Raw genomic sequence first — 19,225 nt, 5'->3', positions numbered from 1 at the left:
GGAGCAATTCCGGGTGCGTGACGTGAAAGACGATTGACAGAGATTCTAGCCAATAGGAATGCTCATTTTTTTCTGTTTAGCCAATAAACATTTAGCTTTTAAAATGTGGTACTACCGGTTTCGGCTAAAGTTATTGCTAATATTTATAAAGGCAACATAAATCGTTTTGCTCTTTTAGAATATTTTTTTTAGAGAGTCTATTTCCATTATGTATCAACCGTTTCAACTGGTGGTGCCAATAGCAATTACGCATCTTGTAACGTTATATAATAATAGTTTATTGAGGCTAAGAAATGAACTATTGAAATGTTTGAAATGTTAGCTTATAAGCTAAACATTTCTTGTTTCATGTTTTGGGGTTTGAAATACGTTTGTTCAGGAATTCAAGAAGAAGTACTCTCCTTTTCATTATTATGCTCAATAGCTGTGTGAGATTGAATTCAAGGGTGGCTTTCTGTTTAAGAGTTATTTTAGAAAACTTAATAATAAGGAAATAACATGAAATATGGTCTGTGCACATGTAGGTCCCATGCAAGTTTTTAGCAATAAAGCTAAGTTTTCTTTGTCATCAAGGCAAATGCTCGACAACAGTAAATCTCAAAGATTATAATTGCAACAAATAGAAGAATTTTCAAGTACACGTGGCAAATGTATTTCACAATTGTACCAACAGGAAAGCAGTTAGAAAATTCAAATAATTTAAATTAACATCAGAAGGGATTAAAGGGGAGTAAATTTTGCACCCAAGGAATTGTAGGCTATAATAACAAATAGTGCAAAAGCCCAACAGGTGTTAGTTTTTGTAGTTCATATGGCACCGGCCCTTTAAAAAGCCATGCAATTCTGCAGTATTTCATCTACTTTTTACTGGAAGTACATAATCATAGTTCTTGTTTTTCCACTGTGGAATAGCGGTTATGTGTCACGGACATCACTGGATTTAACTCATCCAGAAATTACCCTGAACAATTCATGTTTGGATTTGCCCTTGCCAGTCTGAGTGGCGGGCGGCAGCAGCACTTTCACTTTTTATTTTCTCCATTTCTATAGTTGATGTTCTGCTGAAGGCAGTGGGAGACACTCCTATAATGAAAACAAAGAAGTGGGCAGTGGACAGGGGGAGGACAGTACAGTCCTTGTCTCAGTTCATCTCTCGCTTCCTCAAGCTTGACAGCAGTGAACAACTGGTAAGGATGACATGTGTCCACTGGCTTGTTCACTTGCTAAAATCTTGTCTTGAACAGAGGCTTTGAAAACACGCTTCATGTCTTGCAATTCTATACATATAACTGCATCTGTTTTTTTTTCCAGTTCATTTATGTTAACCAGTCTTTTGCCCCCTCACCGGATCAAGAAGTAGGGGTCCTCTTTGATGTAAGTACATATCTACTTAAAACATAAGCATGGAAGTTCATGCTAGTGATCTTAGTAGTAAGCAACACATGCAACACATGTACACACAAAAGACCAGGTTTATTCATGTGTACTACACTGCTTGCCAACAACATACTGTATATTCAAATCTTGTTTAATTGAAGCAAATGTGCCAAGCCCTATCAGTGATAACAGATGAGAACAAATATGACCTTTTATAGGATACATTATTATTGTGGTGATATTTAGAACACTCAGCCACAGTGTAACTAAATGTCTTTACTAGTGATGTTACGTTCTGTGCCAAGGCTTCGAAGCATGTGTCGAGAAATCCCTGAGGTTTTCCGTAAAGCGCGTTTCGAGGCTTGTATCTTTTTAGACAAATGACATCATTGACATCCGAAGCCTCGCTGGCCGTCCATACCACGTGACTGGTTATGACCAAAAGGATTGATTTACACATGTTTGATAGTCGCATTCCTCTCAAGGAAATCCGTTTATTATACAGTTAAGTTAATTATATTATACCACCAGAAAATACACACCATATTGATATAAATGGATTACGTGGAAATTGTTTTTTTCTTCATTGTTATTTCTAAGTCTTTACTTGTGCAAAATACAGTCAAAAACCCTCTCTGATGCAGTGTATCACAGATCACATAGATCATCTGTAATATATCTGCTTCATTTACACTCTTTGACCAACAGGTGGTATTGTGAGCAAATGAAGCCTCTGGAAATTAACTCTTTTGCGAACCAATTTGCTGGAAAGCTTCAATGCTTCATGAGGCTTCATCTCGCCATCATTAATCTTTAATGAAATATTAGAGTAGTAGCCTATGTCATTGGAATTATAAGTAAATGGGTCATGTGAAGCTTTGACCAGAAGAGGGAGCAATTAAAGGGAAGCTCCATGTTACAAACATAGACTGTAAACAGTCTATGGTTACAAATGTAAAATGCCTTAACCACTGATTAGAAGTGAAGTCCAGAATTCACAGTGGTCAATATTAAATGAAATTTAACAGTTAACATTAGTTTTGTACATTGTAATTTTGGAAATGTACTGTGACATCACTCATCTGCCTTACTATTTTATTTAACATTTATCTTTGTCTTTTTTTCCTCTCTTTTTCAGTCTTTTGGCAGCGATGGCAAGCTGGTTCTATATTACTGTAAATCTCAAGCCTGGGGTTGAACTGCTTTCTTAAACTCGATTTCGGACCTCCCCCTTTCCTAAATTCATCCTCCAAACATGCACACAATGTTGTTTTTTCTTTCTTTTTTCTTTCGCTTTTTCTGTACATACATATTGTAAATAAATTATTGTGACTATGTAAAGCTCTTCCCACTTTTTTTAAGGCATCACATTTGGCACCCAAAAATAAACACTTAACTTAGTGGGCACAGGATTTGGCTTTGCACAGCACTCAGCGCTGGTGCTGATTAGGGGTGGGGGGTGGGAGCCCATTCATATGGACACATTTGTTCACAGTTTTATCAACTCTTTTGGTTCAATAATTGAATACCTTCAAATTGGCTAACAGCTTAGACTGGTGGAAAAGGTTTTTGGGAGGTTGAGACGGAACCACCTTTAAAAAGGTACAGACACAGGAAGAGAGGGGGCACTACAGTAACAGATGGACTTAGAGGAATTACATGATTCAGGATGGGTTTTGTGACATAAATTCCCAAGAAAGACAGAAAAGAGTTGAGTGGCGTGGAGACGAGACGCTCAGTCGCTCCATTGATCTTGCATCTGCATCTCTGTCTGACTATTGGTCAGGAGGATTAAAGGGAGGAGTGCAGCTGGAGAGGTAAGGGTGACTGATGCTCATCCTGGAGGAGGGATACTAGTGACAGATACAGAAAAAGATGAAGAGTGCAGTGACACGGATAATCGGTTGCAGATGAAGCAACTAAAATCAAGTTCTTAGGGAGCTTTTTGATTAAGGGCTCTTGAACAAGACAGAGATAACCATAAGGACCATAGGTATGGACGGCAAGAAGTGGGAGTGTTTTACTGTGGTAGTTACCTCATGTTTGACCTGAAATACTACAAAGGACAAGAAAAAGATCTTTGGTAGGTACTAATTATTTTAACATAACAAGCTGAAAATTTAATCAGAAAATTAATCTTTCAGCCATTTTTTTCACATAAAAAATACCAGTTGCTGGTTCCAGCTTCCCAAATGTGAGAATTTGATGCTTTTATTTTTCATTTGTGATGGGAAAAGGAGTAGCTTTGGGCTTTGGACAGATAAAACAAGTAATATGAAGATTTTACCTTCTGAAAAGATTATTTTGTATTATTGCCTATTTTCTGACAGACAAAAAATATATATGTAACATCAGAAATTTTGCTAATGAGTGCAGGTTACATGAGGCAAATGTGTCTCCAGTTTCTAATCAGCAACTTAATTTGTCAAGACGACAATGTCAATAAATCTGAAAAACAACCGTTATCAAGGTTAATTCTAGCAAATACTATAAATTAGCCTGCATCTTATTTGTTCATGCTGTGAACTTTTGCAAACTTACATTGGTCACACTGTACTGCATGTTTAATATGTTATCTGTGAAGGCTGTAAAGTAATGTTTATTCAGAAAAAATTGTCTTGGAGTGTCTCATTGGAGGAAATAATGGTGATATCAGATGAGAGTTCAGTTCATTGGAAAGCTATGCACATATAGTTATTGTTGTTTTTAACATTTCAGCAATCACAAAGCATTTATGCTGGCCTTATTCTTTGGACATTGTACATCTTGCACAGATTGTAGAAACCCTTTTGGAGATACAGTAAAACGTACATTGTAGTTCTGTTGTATTTCAGGAGCTGTTGGCTGACAGGGAGACATTGCATGAGAAAGACAGCAGACATGTTCAGAATGCACTTCACACTAAAACAAACACACCTAACACAAACAGATTAAAGAAGATTATCAGGGATTACTTGCTGAAATTTCATTTACAGTAGATCTGTGGTTTATCCATAATTTCATCCCAAAAAAGTAATCTTTTGTTATTCTCTGTCTTGTCTTCCACTTAGGGTCCAGCAGGGGAGTTCATAATGAGTGGCAGGGTCACGCCTGAGTGTGTTAACCAGGAAGCAGGAAGATATTAGCTGGAGTCACAGGATAGCAGATGTTACTTATTCTTCCATAACCCCTCCTTATACACAGTTACAGGACATATGTGACCTCAGGCAGTTTTTTTTAACTCTTACTAACATTCAACAAAGTACGATGTCACCATATGGACACCCTGATTTTAGCCTTTATGCGTTCCATTCAACTATTTAATTTCACTTTCTTGCCAGGTGATGAACTGGGTTTTAAGGATGCCCTCCATCTCCTCTTTACAACTTTTAATGATAAATTCTAGTATTTTGTATGTTTTTTTGGTACAGTCACACTGATCTATTAAGTGCACACAAAAGGGTCTACAAGTACTGAGGATGTATGGCCACATCATTTACCACAGGGATCAATAGAAGGATATCACATTCAAACTGTCTGGCCAGCATACTGTTATGTCCTTGCATTTCTCCTGGAGTGGACCACTGCCCACCTAAATCCCCTCTTGTTCATTTTTTTGTTCCATCTGTCCTTTCCCACGTGTATCAACTTCAGAGCACCTTATCCGGCTCCCTCCTCTCGTGCTCTCTTTATCTTCCTCTCTTTTAATCACACTGACTTTACAGTATCGCTTTGTCAGATGTGTTTTGTCTACCGTTACATCACATTTATCTTTTGCTTTCCATTTAAACCTGGCAGCTCATCACCTCTTTAAACCACCCCAAAACATCTGTCCTGCCCTCTCGGCTCTATCTGTGACTGTACCTTCTGTCCTGTTTATCCTCTTCCCACGTGTGCCTTACTTTCTCCCCCGTCACTCTTTCGCTCTCTGGCCTCCCCCCGCCTCCCCCTTCACCTGTGTGGCCATGCTGGAGCGTATGTCCCGTCGCTCTCGCTCCCTGCTCTCCCTGACCTTGACCACTCTGGCTCTGGCCCTCTCCATCCTGGCACTCTGCACCTCCTACTGGTGTGAGGGCACCCACAAGGTGGTCAAGCCCCTCTGCCTGTCGCCCGTTAAAATGAAGAACTGTGGTCAGAACGACAGCGAGCCTTACACCACAGGTAGATGTTTCATCGTCTTTCACCTCTCCACATCAGAAGTTGTTTTTTCTGCAGCTTTATTATGCTTCCTATGGCTTTATTGTTTCTCTTTATGGTTTCTTTTTACGTATACTGTAACTTTGATTGATCTTTTACTGTTATTGGCAAAAACACAAAATTGAAATTACTTTTATTTTAATATCCACTTTTTGAGGAGCACCTTCCCATTTATGCAAACAGCTCCCTCCCAATTTTGCAATGTAACCAGTAAGTATAGCTGTGAAATACATTTAGTGGAATAAAAAGTACATTTCCCTCTGAAATGTAGTAAGAGTATAAAGTAGCATACAGTAAAATACTGAATTACAAGTACCTCAACATTTTTCTTAAGTAAAGTACAGGTATGTTATGTTCCACACTGGTGAATAGGAGTGTTTCATAATATTAAGCTTTGAGCTGGCCTAAAGCAAAAGAAGACTATACTAAACTACAAAAAGTTGCCCAGTGACTAATCCTGATATCTGCTGCAACATGTTCATGGCCATGTCACAATTGTCATCCTACCTGATGTCAACAGTCAACTGTTTTCCTGGCATTAGCTATTTTGCAATAGTCAGGCATAATTTGAATGTTGAAATATTGTTACTGACAGTACAACCCATTATCGCCACAGGTTACTTTCAGCAGGATAATGCATCATTGTTTTAAGATGCTTTACGACTTCACATGACTAATTTCCAATGGTAATCAGATATTTGTATAATTTATGTTCTGGTAAAAATCTGCACAATCACCATAATTTGACAAAAACGATCCTAACTTAAGGTCTACTTACAAGCTTCTTCTGGAGCTTTCAACTGCATCTCACAGCCTTTATCATCAGTGGACTCTATCGTGTACAGAAGATCAAGTACACTGACCAAACTCTGTGAGATGTACATTGAAAGCTCTTTCCAATGGAAAAGCGAGTAAGTGGACTTTAAGTTAAGATTAAATCGTCAAGAATGAGCCTTCACCCTCAGTCTCCACGATGCTTGTTGAGGCATCATTGACCAAAATGTTTCTCTGTTAAGCAAGTGTACATACAATACATTATGTCACATCTTTGTTTGAGTGTCTGTGCATGTGGTCGCTTTGTAATTGTGCATCATCTCATAAGGCTGTCAAAATGTGCTGATGATATAAAATGCAGCTTTCTCACATTAACTTCACAAAAATGTGGCCTTGATATTTGAACCTGATTACAGGTTATAAGTATTGAATTTCTTGATCTTTGCACTTGTGTCACTGCATAACAACCAATGCCTCAAACTAATCTGATTGGATAAACTGACAGGCTTCTCCTCATGTGAGAAACTGATTGTACTTGGTTTGATGTTATTTAATCTCTTTCTGCACATACCTTAGTCCCACAGTGAACTTAATTATGGCTTAGTATTAATCTGCAGGGTGTGAGGGTAGATTGGTTTATGGGGGAGAGTGCACTGTCTGCTACCAGGTTTTTTATTTTCTCAACAGATATGCTTAATCCACAATGAGATTAACAGCTCTCACTGCATAAAATAATCATATTTGATTACTACATGTACTTTGTGTACTTGTACAGCAAGATCTACCTTTACAATGGCGGATTTGAGTCTCCCTTATGCTTCTAAGCCTGATTTACAAACACACACACACGTGGGATAACAAGGTGCTGGCTGACAAGCCTGCATGTGACTGGAAAACACAGACGCATGATACTTTTGAAGCCATAGTGTGATTAACAGATTTGTTTTGTGCTCACTTCATTCTAAAGCACATACTCTTTTTTTAAATGACCAATAATTTCATATCAACACACACCTGCATGCAAATTGTGTGTTTGTCATTTAATTCTACTCTGAGTTATTTGCATTATGCACTTCTGTGTGTGTTTGTGCATCTGCTTGCCTGCACATGCATGTACTGTATGTTTATGTTTTTGATTTTCTCCGAGGGGATCAGTTTTTGATGCTGGTACCTGTAAACAGGTCCTGTGCTTGTTTGGTGTTTGCATAATATGTGGTGTATGTGGCTTTTCCTCCCACATTCTAAAGAAATGCAAGTCTGGATTGGTTGGAAGAATAGATGGACCACAGATGTATGAAAGTATAAATTTGTTGGAGCCTATATGTCTAAAGAGCTGTAAAGAGATCCACCCAGTGCATTTTTGGATCCTGCCACCAACTCCATTATCATAACAGGAATAAGCGATACAAAGATGTACCTAAAATGCTCTTCTCATTGTCTCCCTCTTGTGCTGTCACACAGAGAGTCCCACACAGAACCCCTTCAACCGCACACTGTCTCCAGCCAGGAGGGACGAGCTGGCCAAGATTAGACAGAGGCAGCTGGCCAATGCAGTTCAGTACATCTGGGAGACGGGAGAAGACAAGTTTGCTTTTAGATACTTCCACACTGGTTTCTGGGAAAGTTGCGAGAAACACAGCGATGGTAAGGCCACAAAGCACATGTCCAAACACACATAAACACACTTGCATCTTGTCACAATATTAGTAATATTAGTAGATTTTCAAAGGTTAATTTCATTCTCAGCTCTCCAATAAAAATCTTTTCATTCATATTTAAAGGACAATGTCTTCTGTTTTCATTTTGTTCATTTCTGTAAATTTGATTGGCAGGGGAGAAATGTCGAAGCTTTATAGAGTTAACACCTGGAGAAACACAAGGTGAGTTGTGTATCAGCCGAAATATAAAAACCATGAAATACATTTTTTCTCCCATTTAAATATTTTTTTCTATGTGTCAATTGTGTATGCATTTTCAAATGTTGCAGGTGTGCTCTGGCTGTCAGTTATTTCAGAGTTTACGTACATTGGCCTGCTGGGGATGGGATTCTTACTGATGTGGCTGGAAGTCTTGTGTTCCCATAAAGAGATGCACTCGCTAAAAATTAATGCCTATGCAGCTATCTGTACTGTGTTATCAGGTGAGACTCAGCGTCTTTTCCTTCCCTAACTTTATAACCACCTCCTTCTCCATATATCATTATTTATTTGCATGGTCATCTTTCTTGGTTCGGTCTGTTTTTTATTTGTTTCACCCCTCATGTACTGTAGGTCTTCTTGGGATGGTGGCCCATATGATGTACACTACAGTATTTCAGATGACAGTCATTGTGGGCCCCAAAGACTGGAGGCCTCAGTCCTGGGACTACGGCTGGTCTTTTGCGTAGGTGGCTGCTCTTTAGAGATCCAAGCCTATATGTTTAAAGCATGTACATATAATACTTGTTATTTACAGGATATGATGACATGTTTCTCTTCTCTCTCTAATTATCCCAAATCTCCTCTGTTTCCAGTCTTGCCTGGGTGTCCTTTAGTTGCTGTATGGGGGCCGCTGTGGTCACCCTCAACTCCTACACAAAGACCATCATCGAGCTCCGTCGCAAACAGAGGCTCCGTTTGGAGGAAGCAAGAAATGCCACTCATGCTCCTTCCTATGATGAGGTTGTTCCAGGGGGCGGGCTCTACTCTGTCAGTGGCCTGTTGCAGTGTCCAGATGGCATGATCGATGTAGCGTGGGCTCCGAACGGTAGTGTGGTTGGAGTAGGAAATGGGGATGTGCCAACGCTGGTTTTAGTAGGAGGCTGTGGGCCAGAGGGGTGTGAAGACTGTGAGAGAGAGATGGATGAGATGGATGAGGCCATGGACCGAGTTGATTCACCTTGTTAGGGGATCTTTTATATCCATCAACTTACAAGGGCTGACAAACTGAAAAAGGAAAGACTCTTTCACTGTGCTGGAGAAGCATCAATGTGAGCAAACAGATGCTGTTTTTTATTTTCTTTCACTTTGACTTTCAGTGAAGTTGGGACATACTAATTTGCGCATGAAGGCTGGTGAAATCAACACATATTAAACTGTAAAGACTACAATGTATGAGTATGTCACACTGGCATGCAAGACTGCATGTTTTACGAGTATTTCTCAGTGCCTCATGGTAGGAAAGTAAATGTGTGTCTCTTTCTGTAAAGGCATATAAACTTAATTATTACTTAATTGTTTATATTTTAACATGCAATGTATCAGGACAAGTCATATGAACGATCATTTCACTGCCTAGACGGGGTGGATGTTTCTTCTGCTGATACCTAAACAGGTCAGCCTGTCCTTTCTCATTTATCTGAGTGGGCCATTCAACATTATTTGTTTTTTTCAAGCTCTTCTCTTGCTTGTGACAAACTTTTGATGCAATGCATGTAGACCAGAGGCTAAAACAAACACAGTCTCACTGCAGATGCACAGACAAACCCATACGACAGACACGTAGTGATAGAAAGATTACAGAGATTTTGAAAAGTCTGCTCTCTGATGTTGAACAGAAGATTATGTGTAAACCAGTAATCCCGAGTTGGATGGAAATGAAGGAGGAATAGAGTGAGGAGAGATGGAGGGCATGTGAAGGGATGGAGCAGGTTGTGGGGGGTTGAACGAAAGTTGGAAAGAAACACAGGCACACACACACACACTTTCAGGGAAATAATTGTTTTTTAAATTCAGGTATTTACTGTGTTTAACATAAAATTATATAGGCAACATTTTTTAAATAAACGTACAAAAATGTACCTTAAATGTTTGTAGGTTTTACATGTGGGATACTCTTGGATTTACTGTCCGAGACATAATAATTGAACAACATATAATTGAAAACCTAAAACACAAAGCGTCATTTTTGCTAGCATTATAAACACAGTATGTTTCTAGGTCATAGACGAGTTTATTATTTTTCTGGGAAAGACAAATAGATTTTCAAAGCACAGATTTATGAGAAAATATTTAATTGATTGTACAGTGAATAGAGTACAACACTTCAGAGCTACCACGTCTGTTAAGACATTTCCAGTTATGTAAAAAAAACTTAAGTGAGCTAACAATTGGGTATGATACTTAGATTTGTCATTACCATTAATTTCTCCAGTCAAAACATTTTTGAACCATTTAAAAGGTTAACAGTAGGACACATTTATAATACACATTCTGAATGTATATATGTATCGCATTAATAATAGTCACCAGAAATCTCATTTTTAGCTGTATACATTTTAAACACTATTCCATAATTTACCTCTTTTAGCCTCTATTTCACATAAATTAATAGACAAACATGATAGTAAACCAATATGACATAAACAAAAACTTACTGAAAGGTTCATTGCAACCAAGACACTGTAGAGAAGAGTATTTACACGGAGGGGTTGAGTGGATGAAAGAGGAGGCAGGAGGAAGCATGTGAGGCTGAGAAAAAATAAAAGTTTAAGAGAGTCTAATGAGAGGGGATGAAGTAGGAATGACTTTATTCTTTAACTGGTTCATAGTGGATAAGACGCATTGCATTCTCATTTTCAATCACTCCTTTGATGAACTCTCCTTCAGCCAGTCGCTCTATGAGAAGAAAAAAAAAAAGTAAGAGAAAACGGTAAACAAGATATACAGTAAGTAGTTTGGGGTCATGATGAGGTTGAATAATGCACTTGTTTCTTATCTAAGAAATTCTGTCTTATCTCGTGTGTGCTTGTGTGTGTGCGCGCGCATGCGTTTGTGTGACAGTAGTACGCAGTGAAGTCACTTAAGAGTTCATGATACATGGCTGGTACATACATAATAAAGCTTGCATGATACATGTGATGCTGTAACTGGGGGGATGTGCCCCCAGGTGGTGTATTATTGTCAAGCCAAACAGCTGTAAAATGTAATCTTCACTACAGGATGTAAGAACAGCTGCTGAGGAGAGGTAGTAAGAGCTCACGCAGATTTTATCTCTCTTTAACATAAGTGCGTAGCGATGAGAACACAATGACCTGTCATGCACAGTGGGGGCAGAATGTGTAAACAAACGTGTGTTATTTCCTTTACCGCTGTCTTTCTTTTCGAAGTAAGACCACAGCTTGTTGGCTCTCTTCTCGGGTGTGTTCTCATCCTCTGGTAACTTGCTCTGCTCCTCCTTGGGGATCAGCTTAAATATGGCCTGAGAGGGGGGTTGGGTATAAGATCTGTGATTAAGCTACATCATTTCTCTCACACAAATAACGTATGGAACGTCAACACAGCAAATAAAACAAATGTGTGCAAGCCAAGAAGCATGTAGCCTGTAGGACAAGTGAGTCAAGTTAATTAGTGTCTTGTGGTTTATAGAGCGTCTGATGAAAAACAACTTGACATTTCGAGAAAAGCTAAAGGCCAACACTTTTTCTTAGTGTCTAAGAAAGTCTAGTCCCTGATTACTGTCATTAGGCGTTGTATACTCACTGGGCAATTTGGCTGAATACAACCAAATCAAGTAGCCTACAATTAAATCTTACATAAAATGTAGCCTGCAATCCCCACGACACCTGATCTGCCCACCAGATTAGCAGCAGTTACGAGAGCAATCCTGGAGGGCTTGGCCGTCACAATTTATGTATATTTATGTAGACTATGTATACAAGTTAAAAATTAATGAATTAATAATTAATTAGCACATCTAGACCTGTGTGTCATTTTTCAGACATTATGAATCAGAAATATGCCACTTAGAATCCAGCAGATTTTAAATGACTGTGCACTTTAGGTTTAGGCCTTTAAGTGTGTGTCCCACTTAGTGGGGAAGCACTCATCTCCCACATTTAAGACATCTAGATTAACATGGATTAGTGCCAAGACTCAGGCCACAGGCCAAACACCAAGATGTCATCTCTTTTCTCCCCGGACTGTCCCTCCATCTTGCCCCTCTGGTCTTGTGCTCTGTTTAGTTTACACTGGGAGCTTATAGTTACTGGTCACTTATACATAATAAAACCAGATATGTATCAAGAACTCACATACAAATGTGGACACCCCCTTGAAGATACACTGTTTTTACATCTCATCATATCGGTGTACTATACTAAAGTAAAATTGGCTCATCCTGCCTTCCTCACTTGTTTACTCTTCAAACCCACAAATGAAAACCGATATAGCTGGATTATCTTTCTGTAATAATTATGTTAGCTTCTCTGCATATAGCAGATCTGTTTATTGCCTCTCCACAGATTCTAATTCTGTTGTAGGTTGTTAAACTTTTGGCAGTGTGACTTTAAAATGTAGCTATTTTGTACAGTGGTTGTAAATGTGATGCACATGGACTCAGGCCAGTTGGCCAGGAATGAAATCCTATTACAATGCCAGCTGGAAACTTGGCTGATCTGTCTAAACCTCTTACAATAATATATCATTCGTCTTAGAACAGAAGATAAGAAACGTTACAACATTCATCAGTCTGAGTATTGATTATATGAAAACAATGGCTAACAACAACTATTACACAGTAATTAGCATAACTACATCTAACAGTGGGAAGTGGCAGCTTCATGAATTAAAGGAACATGGATTAGGGATAAGCAGTCTGTCTATAGATAGAGAGATGCAAGAGTCTTATTATTATTATTATTATTATTATCTTAGCCTAAGAGTAGGACTGCCTACATCGTCTCAGAGTTAACCCTGTAATCACAGAGATTATCAGGGGTTTGAGGCCCAAATAGACTATAGCTAATTGGGTTGGCAAATAGGACCTAAATACTAATTATAGGGATGGTATAACAACTATTTTTGTCCATGGGTCTAAAAGGGAACTGGCAAAATACCAGGAGAACCTGACAATATGATGCGCTCCAACAATAATAATCCCAAACTATTCTACTTTAAACTAAAATGACCATCGAGTTAAATCAACACCACCTCACTGTCATATAACTTTCAATTTAACATTAACGCTTAAAAAGTAGTATACTACAGGAAATCCTCATATTTTCTCTCTGCAGCTTTGACAACTTAGTATAAAACATTTCCCTGGAGACAACAGAACATCTTAAATGTCTATTATATGTTTATAGCAGCAAAAAAAAGTTTAAAATTATGGTTAAATGTTATAACCTTTCTGTATTTAGCACTCCTAGTCAACATAGTTTTATGTTTAGAAATTATTCTAAAGAGGCTAAATGTTTAGAGCAAGATACATCCTCACACTGTAGAAATAGAGGATATCATTATTTGATTTTTGTCATACTATTAAAGTGTCTAATCCTTTCATCCTCTTCCTACACATCACTGCACGTATCCCTCTCACCTGGCAGATCTCCGTCACTTCTGTCTTGTTGATGTATCCGTTCTTGTCCACATCAAACAGCGAGAAGGCCCACTCCAGTTTCCGGGTCGTCTTCCCAGTGGAGGTCATGTGCAGTGCGATGATGTACTCCTTGAAGTCCAAAGTGCCATCATCGTTGGTGTCAAAGGAGCGAAACACATGTCGTGCGTAGCTCTTGGCATCGCTGTCAGGGAAGAAGCGGGCGTAGATCTGCTCAAACTCTTCTGGTGTTATGCGTCCCGTTGGGCACTGCGTCTGAAAGTTCTCGTACCACTGAGAGATCTCATTTTCAGTGAATGTGGTGTTGAGCTTCAGGTCCTGCAGGATCTCCTTTGATATTGCGCTACTGGTTGAATTTCCCATGGTAGATGCTCTCAGTGTCTTAGTAATGTGTCAGTTTTGACAATACTCACTGACAAATATTTGCCACCTGAGTTTATCTTCTCCTGTTCAAAAATATTTGTTCACTGGATTGACTTCTCCTGTTGATGTATAAAGACACCCTGAAGTGAAAAAAAGATTTACACATATTAGTACAGTCCACTTATGAAATCCTAAATATCTTGCTACTACTATATCAATAAATCACAATGTGAGGATGATCTAAACATGTAGGGAATGCTTACCTGTGTGTTGTGTGGGCAGATGATGGCTGGAGAACTGAGTGTGTGTCTCAGCAGTAAGACCAGGAATAAGAGTAAGATCAGGAGGGCAGGGGGAAACACACTCCTACCATGGATGACTGGGTTAATTATGTTAATGCGGGATTTACTGTAAGGTGGCTGAGGTTTAGACTAAAATGACCCCCTGGATCCTACTTTTCTCTATTGGGTCTGGAAGTCTAGAAAGATCTACAGTATAAGACAGTGTTGAGTTAATTTCTTTGTTTAATTATTTATTTTTAAAAAGTAGGATTTCTGAGTAATGCCTTGTAGTGGTGTATCCAAGAAGTTAATAGTTTTACTTAATAACTCAATATTTATCAACAGAGTTCAGTTCAATGCATTTCAATGTATCCTTGGTGGTAACAACCCCTTCAGGAAATTGAGAAGTAATTGAATGCTACATAATCATAAGAAAGTATACACTTTTAAACACTGACCAGCACATTAGCAGACATGAAGGGAAGCCTTGTTTTCAATACTTTAGGTTCTTCAGCAGTATGTCTGCTATTTATTATGGGTTTAGTTGCCCACTGACATCTAATTCCAGACTGCCATGCAGTTAAGCTTCTCCTGTACCTCCAATCCCACCTAGGGCCCTCATATCATCAGCGCTGCCAGCCCATGACCTCCTACCTGTCCTACCAAAGCTATGATGTCCTTTCACTGACTTCTCTGTCACAAGCCTTTTCCAAGTTTTGCCCATCTTTTCTTACTCAAAAAAATTGTTTGCAAAATTATGTTTTTGTTGTTGTCTTTTTAGCCTTTCGTGGCCCTAGGCTTCCCTTCACAAAGTATTGTTTCATGCACAAGGCGCCCCATTTTGCGTACTGAGTGACACAAACATACTAATTATTACGCCTTCATTTTACTTCATTTTTCTATCCACTCCCTAGAAACTCTTTCTCTGTATATGGTCTCTATCTTTACTGTAAACATCCATCACAGAATTACTGTGATGCATCAGCAAATCATACTTCACTTTGGCTGACACATTTACATCATCAGTCTGTTTTCTGTGTGTCTGCTTTGATTAGATTGAAAGTATTATCTTGATTGTATTAACTGCTGTTTCAGACCAACTCAGCATGGAGGAGGGGCCGTATGTGTTAATAAATTGGCACGAGGGGTGTGTATATTGAAACAGGGCGGATAAAAACACAAGTTGATAACATTAGTAGCCCCTTTTTTATTTAAAGATTATTTTTTGGGCATTTTTAGGCCTTTATTGACAGGACAGCTGAAGAAATGAAAGGGGAGAGGGACGTGGAATGACATGCAGCAAAGGGCCACAGGTCGGAGCCGAACCCGGGCCCACTGCGTCGAAGAGCAAACCTCCACACATGGGCGTCCGCTCCACCAACTGAGCCATCCAGGCGCCCAGCCCTTTTTATGTACACTCTGTTCGTTACACTTTTTGCAACAGGATTTTCTTTGCTCCATAAATATGCTCAGTGAGACTATCTATTGGATTACTTCTGACCCACCCTGTCCCACCCAATCCAACCCTTAGCCAATTACCATCATCATTATCCTGTGAGTGCCAAAGCCAACAGAATTACCCCCTCCTCTCTACAAACCCTCTCTGTGCCTAACCTTTACCCTACCTCCACTAATTGCTAGAGCCAGCGCAAGAAAGGATTTGTGATCACTTTTGACAAAAAGAAAATGACAATGAATGACACCCAAGAAAGAATACATTCTTTGTAGCAGCTATTACATTGCTTTGCAACAACACATTTCTTTTGCAGGCAGTAATGTATAATACACAATATAAATATAAAAAGTAGTGCAGTTATAGGTGAAAGTTTATTGATAGTAGGAGTCAACACATCTAAAAATATCTGCAGTGAGGCCAGTGACGCTGGTGACATCCTAGTTGGCCGGGCAGCATTATAGCCAATTAACTGGCGGTATCAAGCTTTGCCTTACAGCGCAGCTTTGACCTGGGAGCCACCTCAACGTCAGCACTGACACATATACTGTACATCTGCCCCACTCTGTGTAAACAGATCAGGCCCATTCATTCATGTACTCCTTTACTTAGTATGAGAACCCAGCAGACAAGGAATTTAAAATTAAAGTTTTGTTTTTTTTGTTTTGTATGTGATTATTAATCGTTATTTTCCAAATGAACGTCACGATAAAAGTGTGACTTTTCAACATTTTAACTCTCAATCGTATTTCAAGATAGTCACAAAGTTGAATAGTACACCTCATGTCCTAAAGTTTTAGAAGTAAAAGCACTGACTACATAATAAGCACTCCCAAGCAGGGAGATGAGAAATGTGAATGCTGAACAGGAAAATATTTTTAAAAAGAAAAATCCACTCTCAGCCCAAACAATGCCTTGGTGGGACACGACTCAAATCTTAAGACTGAAAGAGAGAGGAAAAGAGGAAGGGAGTTGTTCCTAGATAAATATCTGGTAATGGGTTATAATGATGCTTAATGACAGACAAGAGCTTCCTACTGAGCACAAGGGAAGAGAGGAACAAACAAACATTGACAACAATCTTGACAATTGTGTCCACCATCTTGTGAGGCCTCAGGTTGTGACGTATATGATAAAGGTAACAGCACTTGGGGCCCCTGCTCACATTTCTACACCCATTGTCCAGAGAGAAAGTCAGCAGCACTTTTAGGCTTTCATTAACATCACTCAAATACCTGGACAAAAACAAAATCACATCTATGAATTTAAAGGACTTTTCTGCTAACATCTGAGCTTCAGATTTAACGCTGAGGTAAGCAATACTGTACTTATTATATAAATAGTTTAAGTAAAGATATCACTATTAACATAGTTTCTTGATTTTGAAATTACTTATCAATCCATCCAAATTTCTGGTGTAAGCAAATGTCTTTCATATTCTATTTTATGAAACTGATTAAAAAGTAAAGATATGCATCTGGGGCATTAGTGATCTCGAATTTTGAGCAAGTTTTTCCTCGCCGCCACTGCCAAATCCTTAAACAGCACCTGTATTTGTATCTAAACTTCAGTTGCTTTGTATCTTAAAACCAGCATTTAACTGACCAATGCTAAAATATCATTATTCTACATTTTCTAAACCCAGCTAATGGGTCAGTCATTACATACTAATGCTGTGCAACCAAACATTGTTACACCCACAGAACTTTATTTAAAATTGTTGTGGAGATCCCAAATTTTCCAAAGATACCAAATATATAAGGCTATTAGGCGTATTTTCGGGAAACGTGTAATGATGCTTTGGTGAAATAAAAAACATGGTTTGAATATTTCACTAGGTTTAAACATCATATAGTTTTCAATGAAGAGTTGGAACTAGCGATAAGACGATTTGTCTATCTTAAAGCTACATAAAGGCAAATAAAAAGGGGAAACTTGATGTTAAGGGTTTTAAATCAGGACTATGTGTCATATTGTAGGAGTAAGACAGAAGAAGAAGCTGGCCATCTGACAAAGGAATTAAAACCAACCATAACAACCAAGATGGAAACACTTGATCCTTCAACTCTATCAGATGTCACTTCTACTGTCGCCTACGACCCTAAATCTGAGACAGTGACCTTACCAGGAGGAGTTGTCTCGGTTGCGGGCGTCACTGTGGTGACCGGGGGTGTTGAGCTGTCTTGTGGATCCTGTATGCTGGCTTTTGGTTTTTGGGGAACTCTCATCGGCTTCAGTTGTGTAGCAGTGGGGCTGTGGGACCAACTGAACCACTCTGAAGGAGGAACCTCTCACTTACTGGGACTTGGATTTGTAATTCTGGCCTTCTGTTTCGTGGTGGTAGGAAGTGTGGTGGCATTTCACCTCCTGACAAAGAAGAAGAGAGAGATGACAAGAAGGGACAGAGAGGATGGAAAAGAAGTTCTTGTAGAGAGTGGGAGGGTAATTAAAAAAGTCACAATATAAAGAAGAATTATTTACAGGATATAGCCTAAGAGAAATGGGGAAAAAAACTAAGTTCACTCCTGCTCTTCCCTTTATATTTTAATCAAAATTATGTAGAAATACAACTCCTGTTTTCCAGTGAAACACAACATATTCCCTCATATCAACAGCTGTCTTAACTAGTAACTTTGATGATCAGGATTGTACAGAACATATGAGCAGCCTATACATTTTGTTGTGTATGATTTGTTGCATTGTTATAGATGAAAGTACCCAGCATAAGCCTATATGAAGTAGTTAAAATATAATACTCTGAAAGGGGCCATGCTGCCTGATGCATACTTTATTTATTTAACTTTATTTACTTTACTTCTACGTAAGTAAGAATACAGGACATTTACTTGTAGTGTTTTTATAATTAGGTATTGCTACTTTTATTCAAGTAATACTTGCACCAGTAGTACTCCTTAAACCACTGCCTACCACTGTTTTTCACTCATTCCTGTATTTTCTTTTGTTCTCACAACTGGTAATTTAAATGTAGTGTGGAAAACTCCCTGCAAACCACACAAACACATACTAACAACAAGCACTGTATTCACATGCTGGGATTGGATGTCAATAAATCTGTTGAACTAAAACCAAAGGTTGCAGCGACTCTCTTACCGGAGTACATAGCCAGCTCGGGTAGCGCCAGCACATAACGTACACGGACTTCACATGTAGCATGTAGCAGTGTGTACTGTAATAAAGTGACTACATGTAAAATGTGTAAGTTTGTGTGTGTGGGACAGAGACAGAGTGACACCTTCACTAAGTATGTAAGTGCATATGAAGTGAGCCAAACACCTTTCCAATAAAGGTAGATGGCAGGAGTTTCTCTTTGAAGTTTTCACTGGGAGTTATTGTGAAATTGTGAAAAAAAAATATTGGATTAAACACAACAAATATAATAACAGTGGTAGCAAATCAGAGATTTACAAAAAAGGCATCAACAGCAGACATTTTGACTTGTCATAGTTAAGCACAAGTGTCAAGTGTG

General features: G+C 38.8%; 3 protein-coding genes across 4 annotated transcripts; 2 read left to right on the top strand and 1 right to left on the bottom strand.

Annotated features, from left to right (window-relative positions):
* Positions 1-1,050: 1,050 nt before the first annotated feature.
* Positions 1,051-9,539, top strand: si:ch211-149k23.9 (germ cell-specific gene 1-like protein). Of its 2 annotated transcripts, none has more exons than XM_039805224.1 (9): positions 1,051-1,187; positions 1,355-1,374; positions 2,516-3,194; positions 4,428-5,517; positions 7,789-7,971; positions 8,160-8,207; positions 8,315-8,467; positions 8,598-8,709; positions 8,840-9,539. In XM_039805224.1, exons 4-9 carry the CDS (start codon positions 5,322-5,324, stop codon positions 9,210-9,212), a joined length of 1,065 nt encoding a protein of 354 aa, XP_039661158.1. In that variant the 5' UTR covers positions 1,051-1,187; positions 1,355-1,374; positions 2,516-3,194; positions 4,428-5,321; the 3' UTR covers positions 9,213-9,539. The 2 variants fall into 2 exon arrangements, with proteins under 2 accessions (XP_039661158.1, XP_039661157.1); XM_039805223.1 differs by having other exon boundaries at positions 2,516-3,460.
* A 762-nt stretch (positions 9,540-10,301) lies between these two features.
* rcvrn2 (recoverin 2) lies at positions 10,302-14,370 on the bottom strand. Its single transcript, XM_039805227.1, has 4 exons — positions 14,268-14,370; positions 13,624-14,144; positions 11,394-11,505; positions 10,302-10,922 (listed from the first exon to the last, which is right to left on the bottom strand). The coding sequence occupies exons 2-4, from the start codon at positions 14,002-14,004 to the stop codon at positions 10,834-10,836; spliced, it is 582 nt and encodes a 193-aa protein (XP_039661161.1). The 5' UTR covers positions 14,005-14,144; positions 14,268-14,370; the 3' UTR covers positions 10,302-10,833.
* A 2,458-nt stretch (positions 14,371-16,828) lies between these two features.
* LOC120561895 (transmembrane protein 100-like) lies at positions 16,829-19,016 on the top strand. Its single transcript, XM_039805228.1, has 2 exons — positions 16,829-17,050; positions 17,718-19,016. The coding sequence occupies exon 2, from the start codon at positions 17,782-17,784 to the stop codon at positions 18,202-18,204; it is 423 nt and encodes a 140-aa protein (XP_039661162.1). The 5' UTR covers positions 16,829-17,050; positions 17,718-17,781; the 3' UTR covers positions 18,205-19,016.
* The last annotated feature ends 209 nt before the right edge of the window (positions 19,017-19,225 follow it).

The sequence above is a fragment of the Perca fluviatilis genome, chromosome 7, assembly GCF_010015445.1.
Source record: "Perca fluviatilis chromosome 7, GENO_Pfluv_1.0, whole genome shotgun sequence".
Classification (NCBI taxonomy): domain Eukaryota; kingdom Metazoa; phylum Chordata; class Actinopteri; order Perciformes; family Percidae; genus Perca; species Perca fluviatilis.
This window is presented reverse-complemented; position numbering and strand designations above follow the sequence as displayed.

What these genes read in the sequence shown, in the direction of transcription:
- si:ch211-149k23.9 (XM_039805224.1), top strand. Translation starts at nt 5,322, where the DNA reads ATGCTGGAGCGTATGTCCCGTCGCTCTCGCTCCCTGCTCTCCCTGACC. An exon ending in CAGCGAGCCTTACACCACAG is followed by an intron (nt 5,518 to 7,788) that starts GTAGATGTTTCA and finishes GCTGTCACACAG; the next exon opens with AGAGTCCCACACAGAACCCC. An exon ending in AACACCTGGAGAAACACAAG is followed by an intron (nt 8,208 to 8,314) that starts GTGAGTTGTGTA and finishes CAAATGTTGCAG; the next exon opens with GTGTGCTCTGGCTGTCAGTT.
- LOC120561895 (XM_039805228.1), top strand. Translation starts at nt 17,782, where the DNA reads ATGGAAACACTTGATCCTTCAACTCTATCAGATGTCACTTCTACTGTC.
- rcvrn2 (XM_039805227.1), bottom strand. Translation starts at nt 14,004, where the DNA reads ATGGGAAATTCAACCAGTAGCGCAATATCAAAGGAGATCCTGCAGGAC. An exon ending in AAGTGACGGAGATCTGCCAG is followed by an intron (nt 11,506 to 13,623) that starts GTGAGAGGGATA and finishes CCCCCCTCTCAG; the next exon opens with GCCATATTTAAGCTGATCCC. An exon ending in CTTCGAAAAGAAAGACAGCG is followed by an intron (nt 10,923 to 11,393) that starts GTAAAGGAAATA and finishes TTCTTCTCATAG; the next exon opens with AGCGACTGGCTGAAGGAGAG.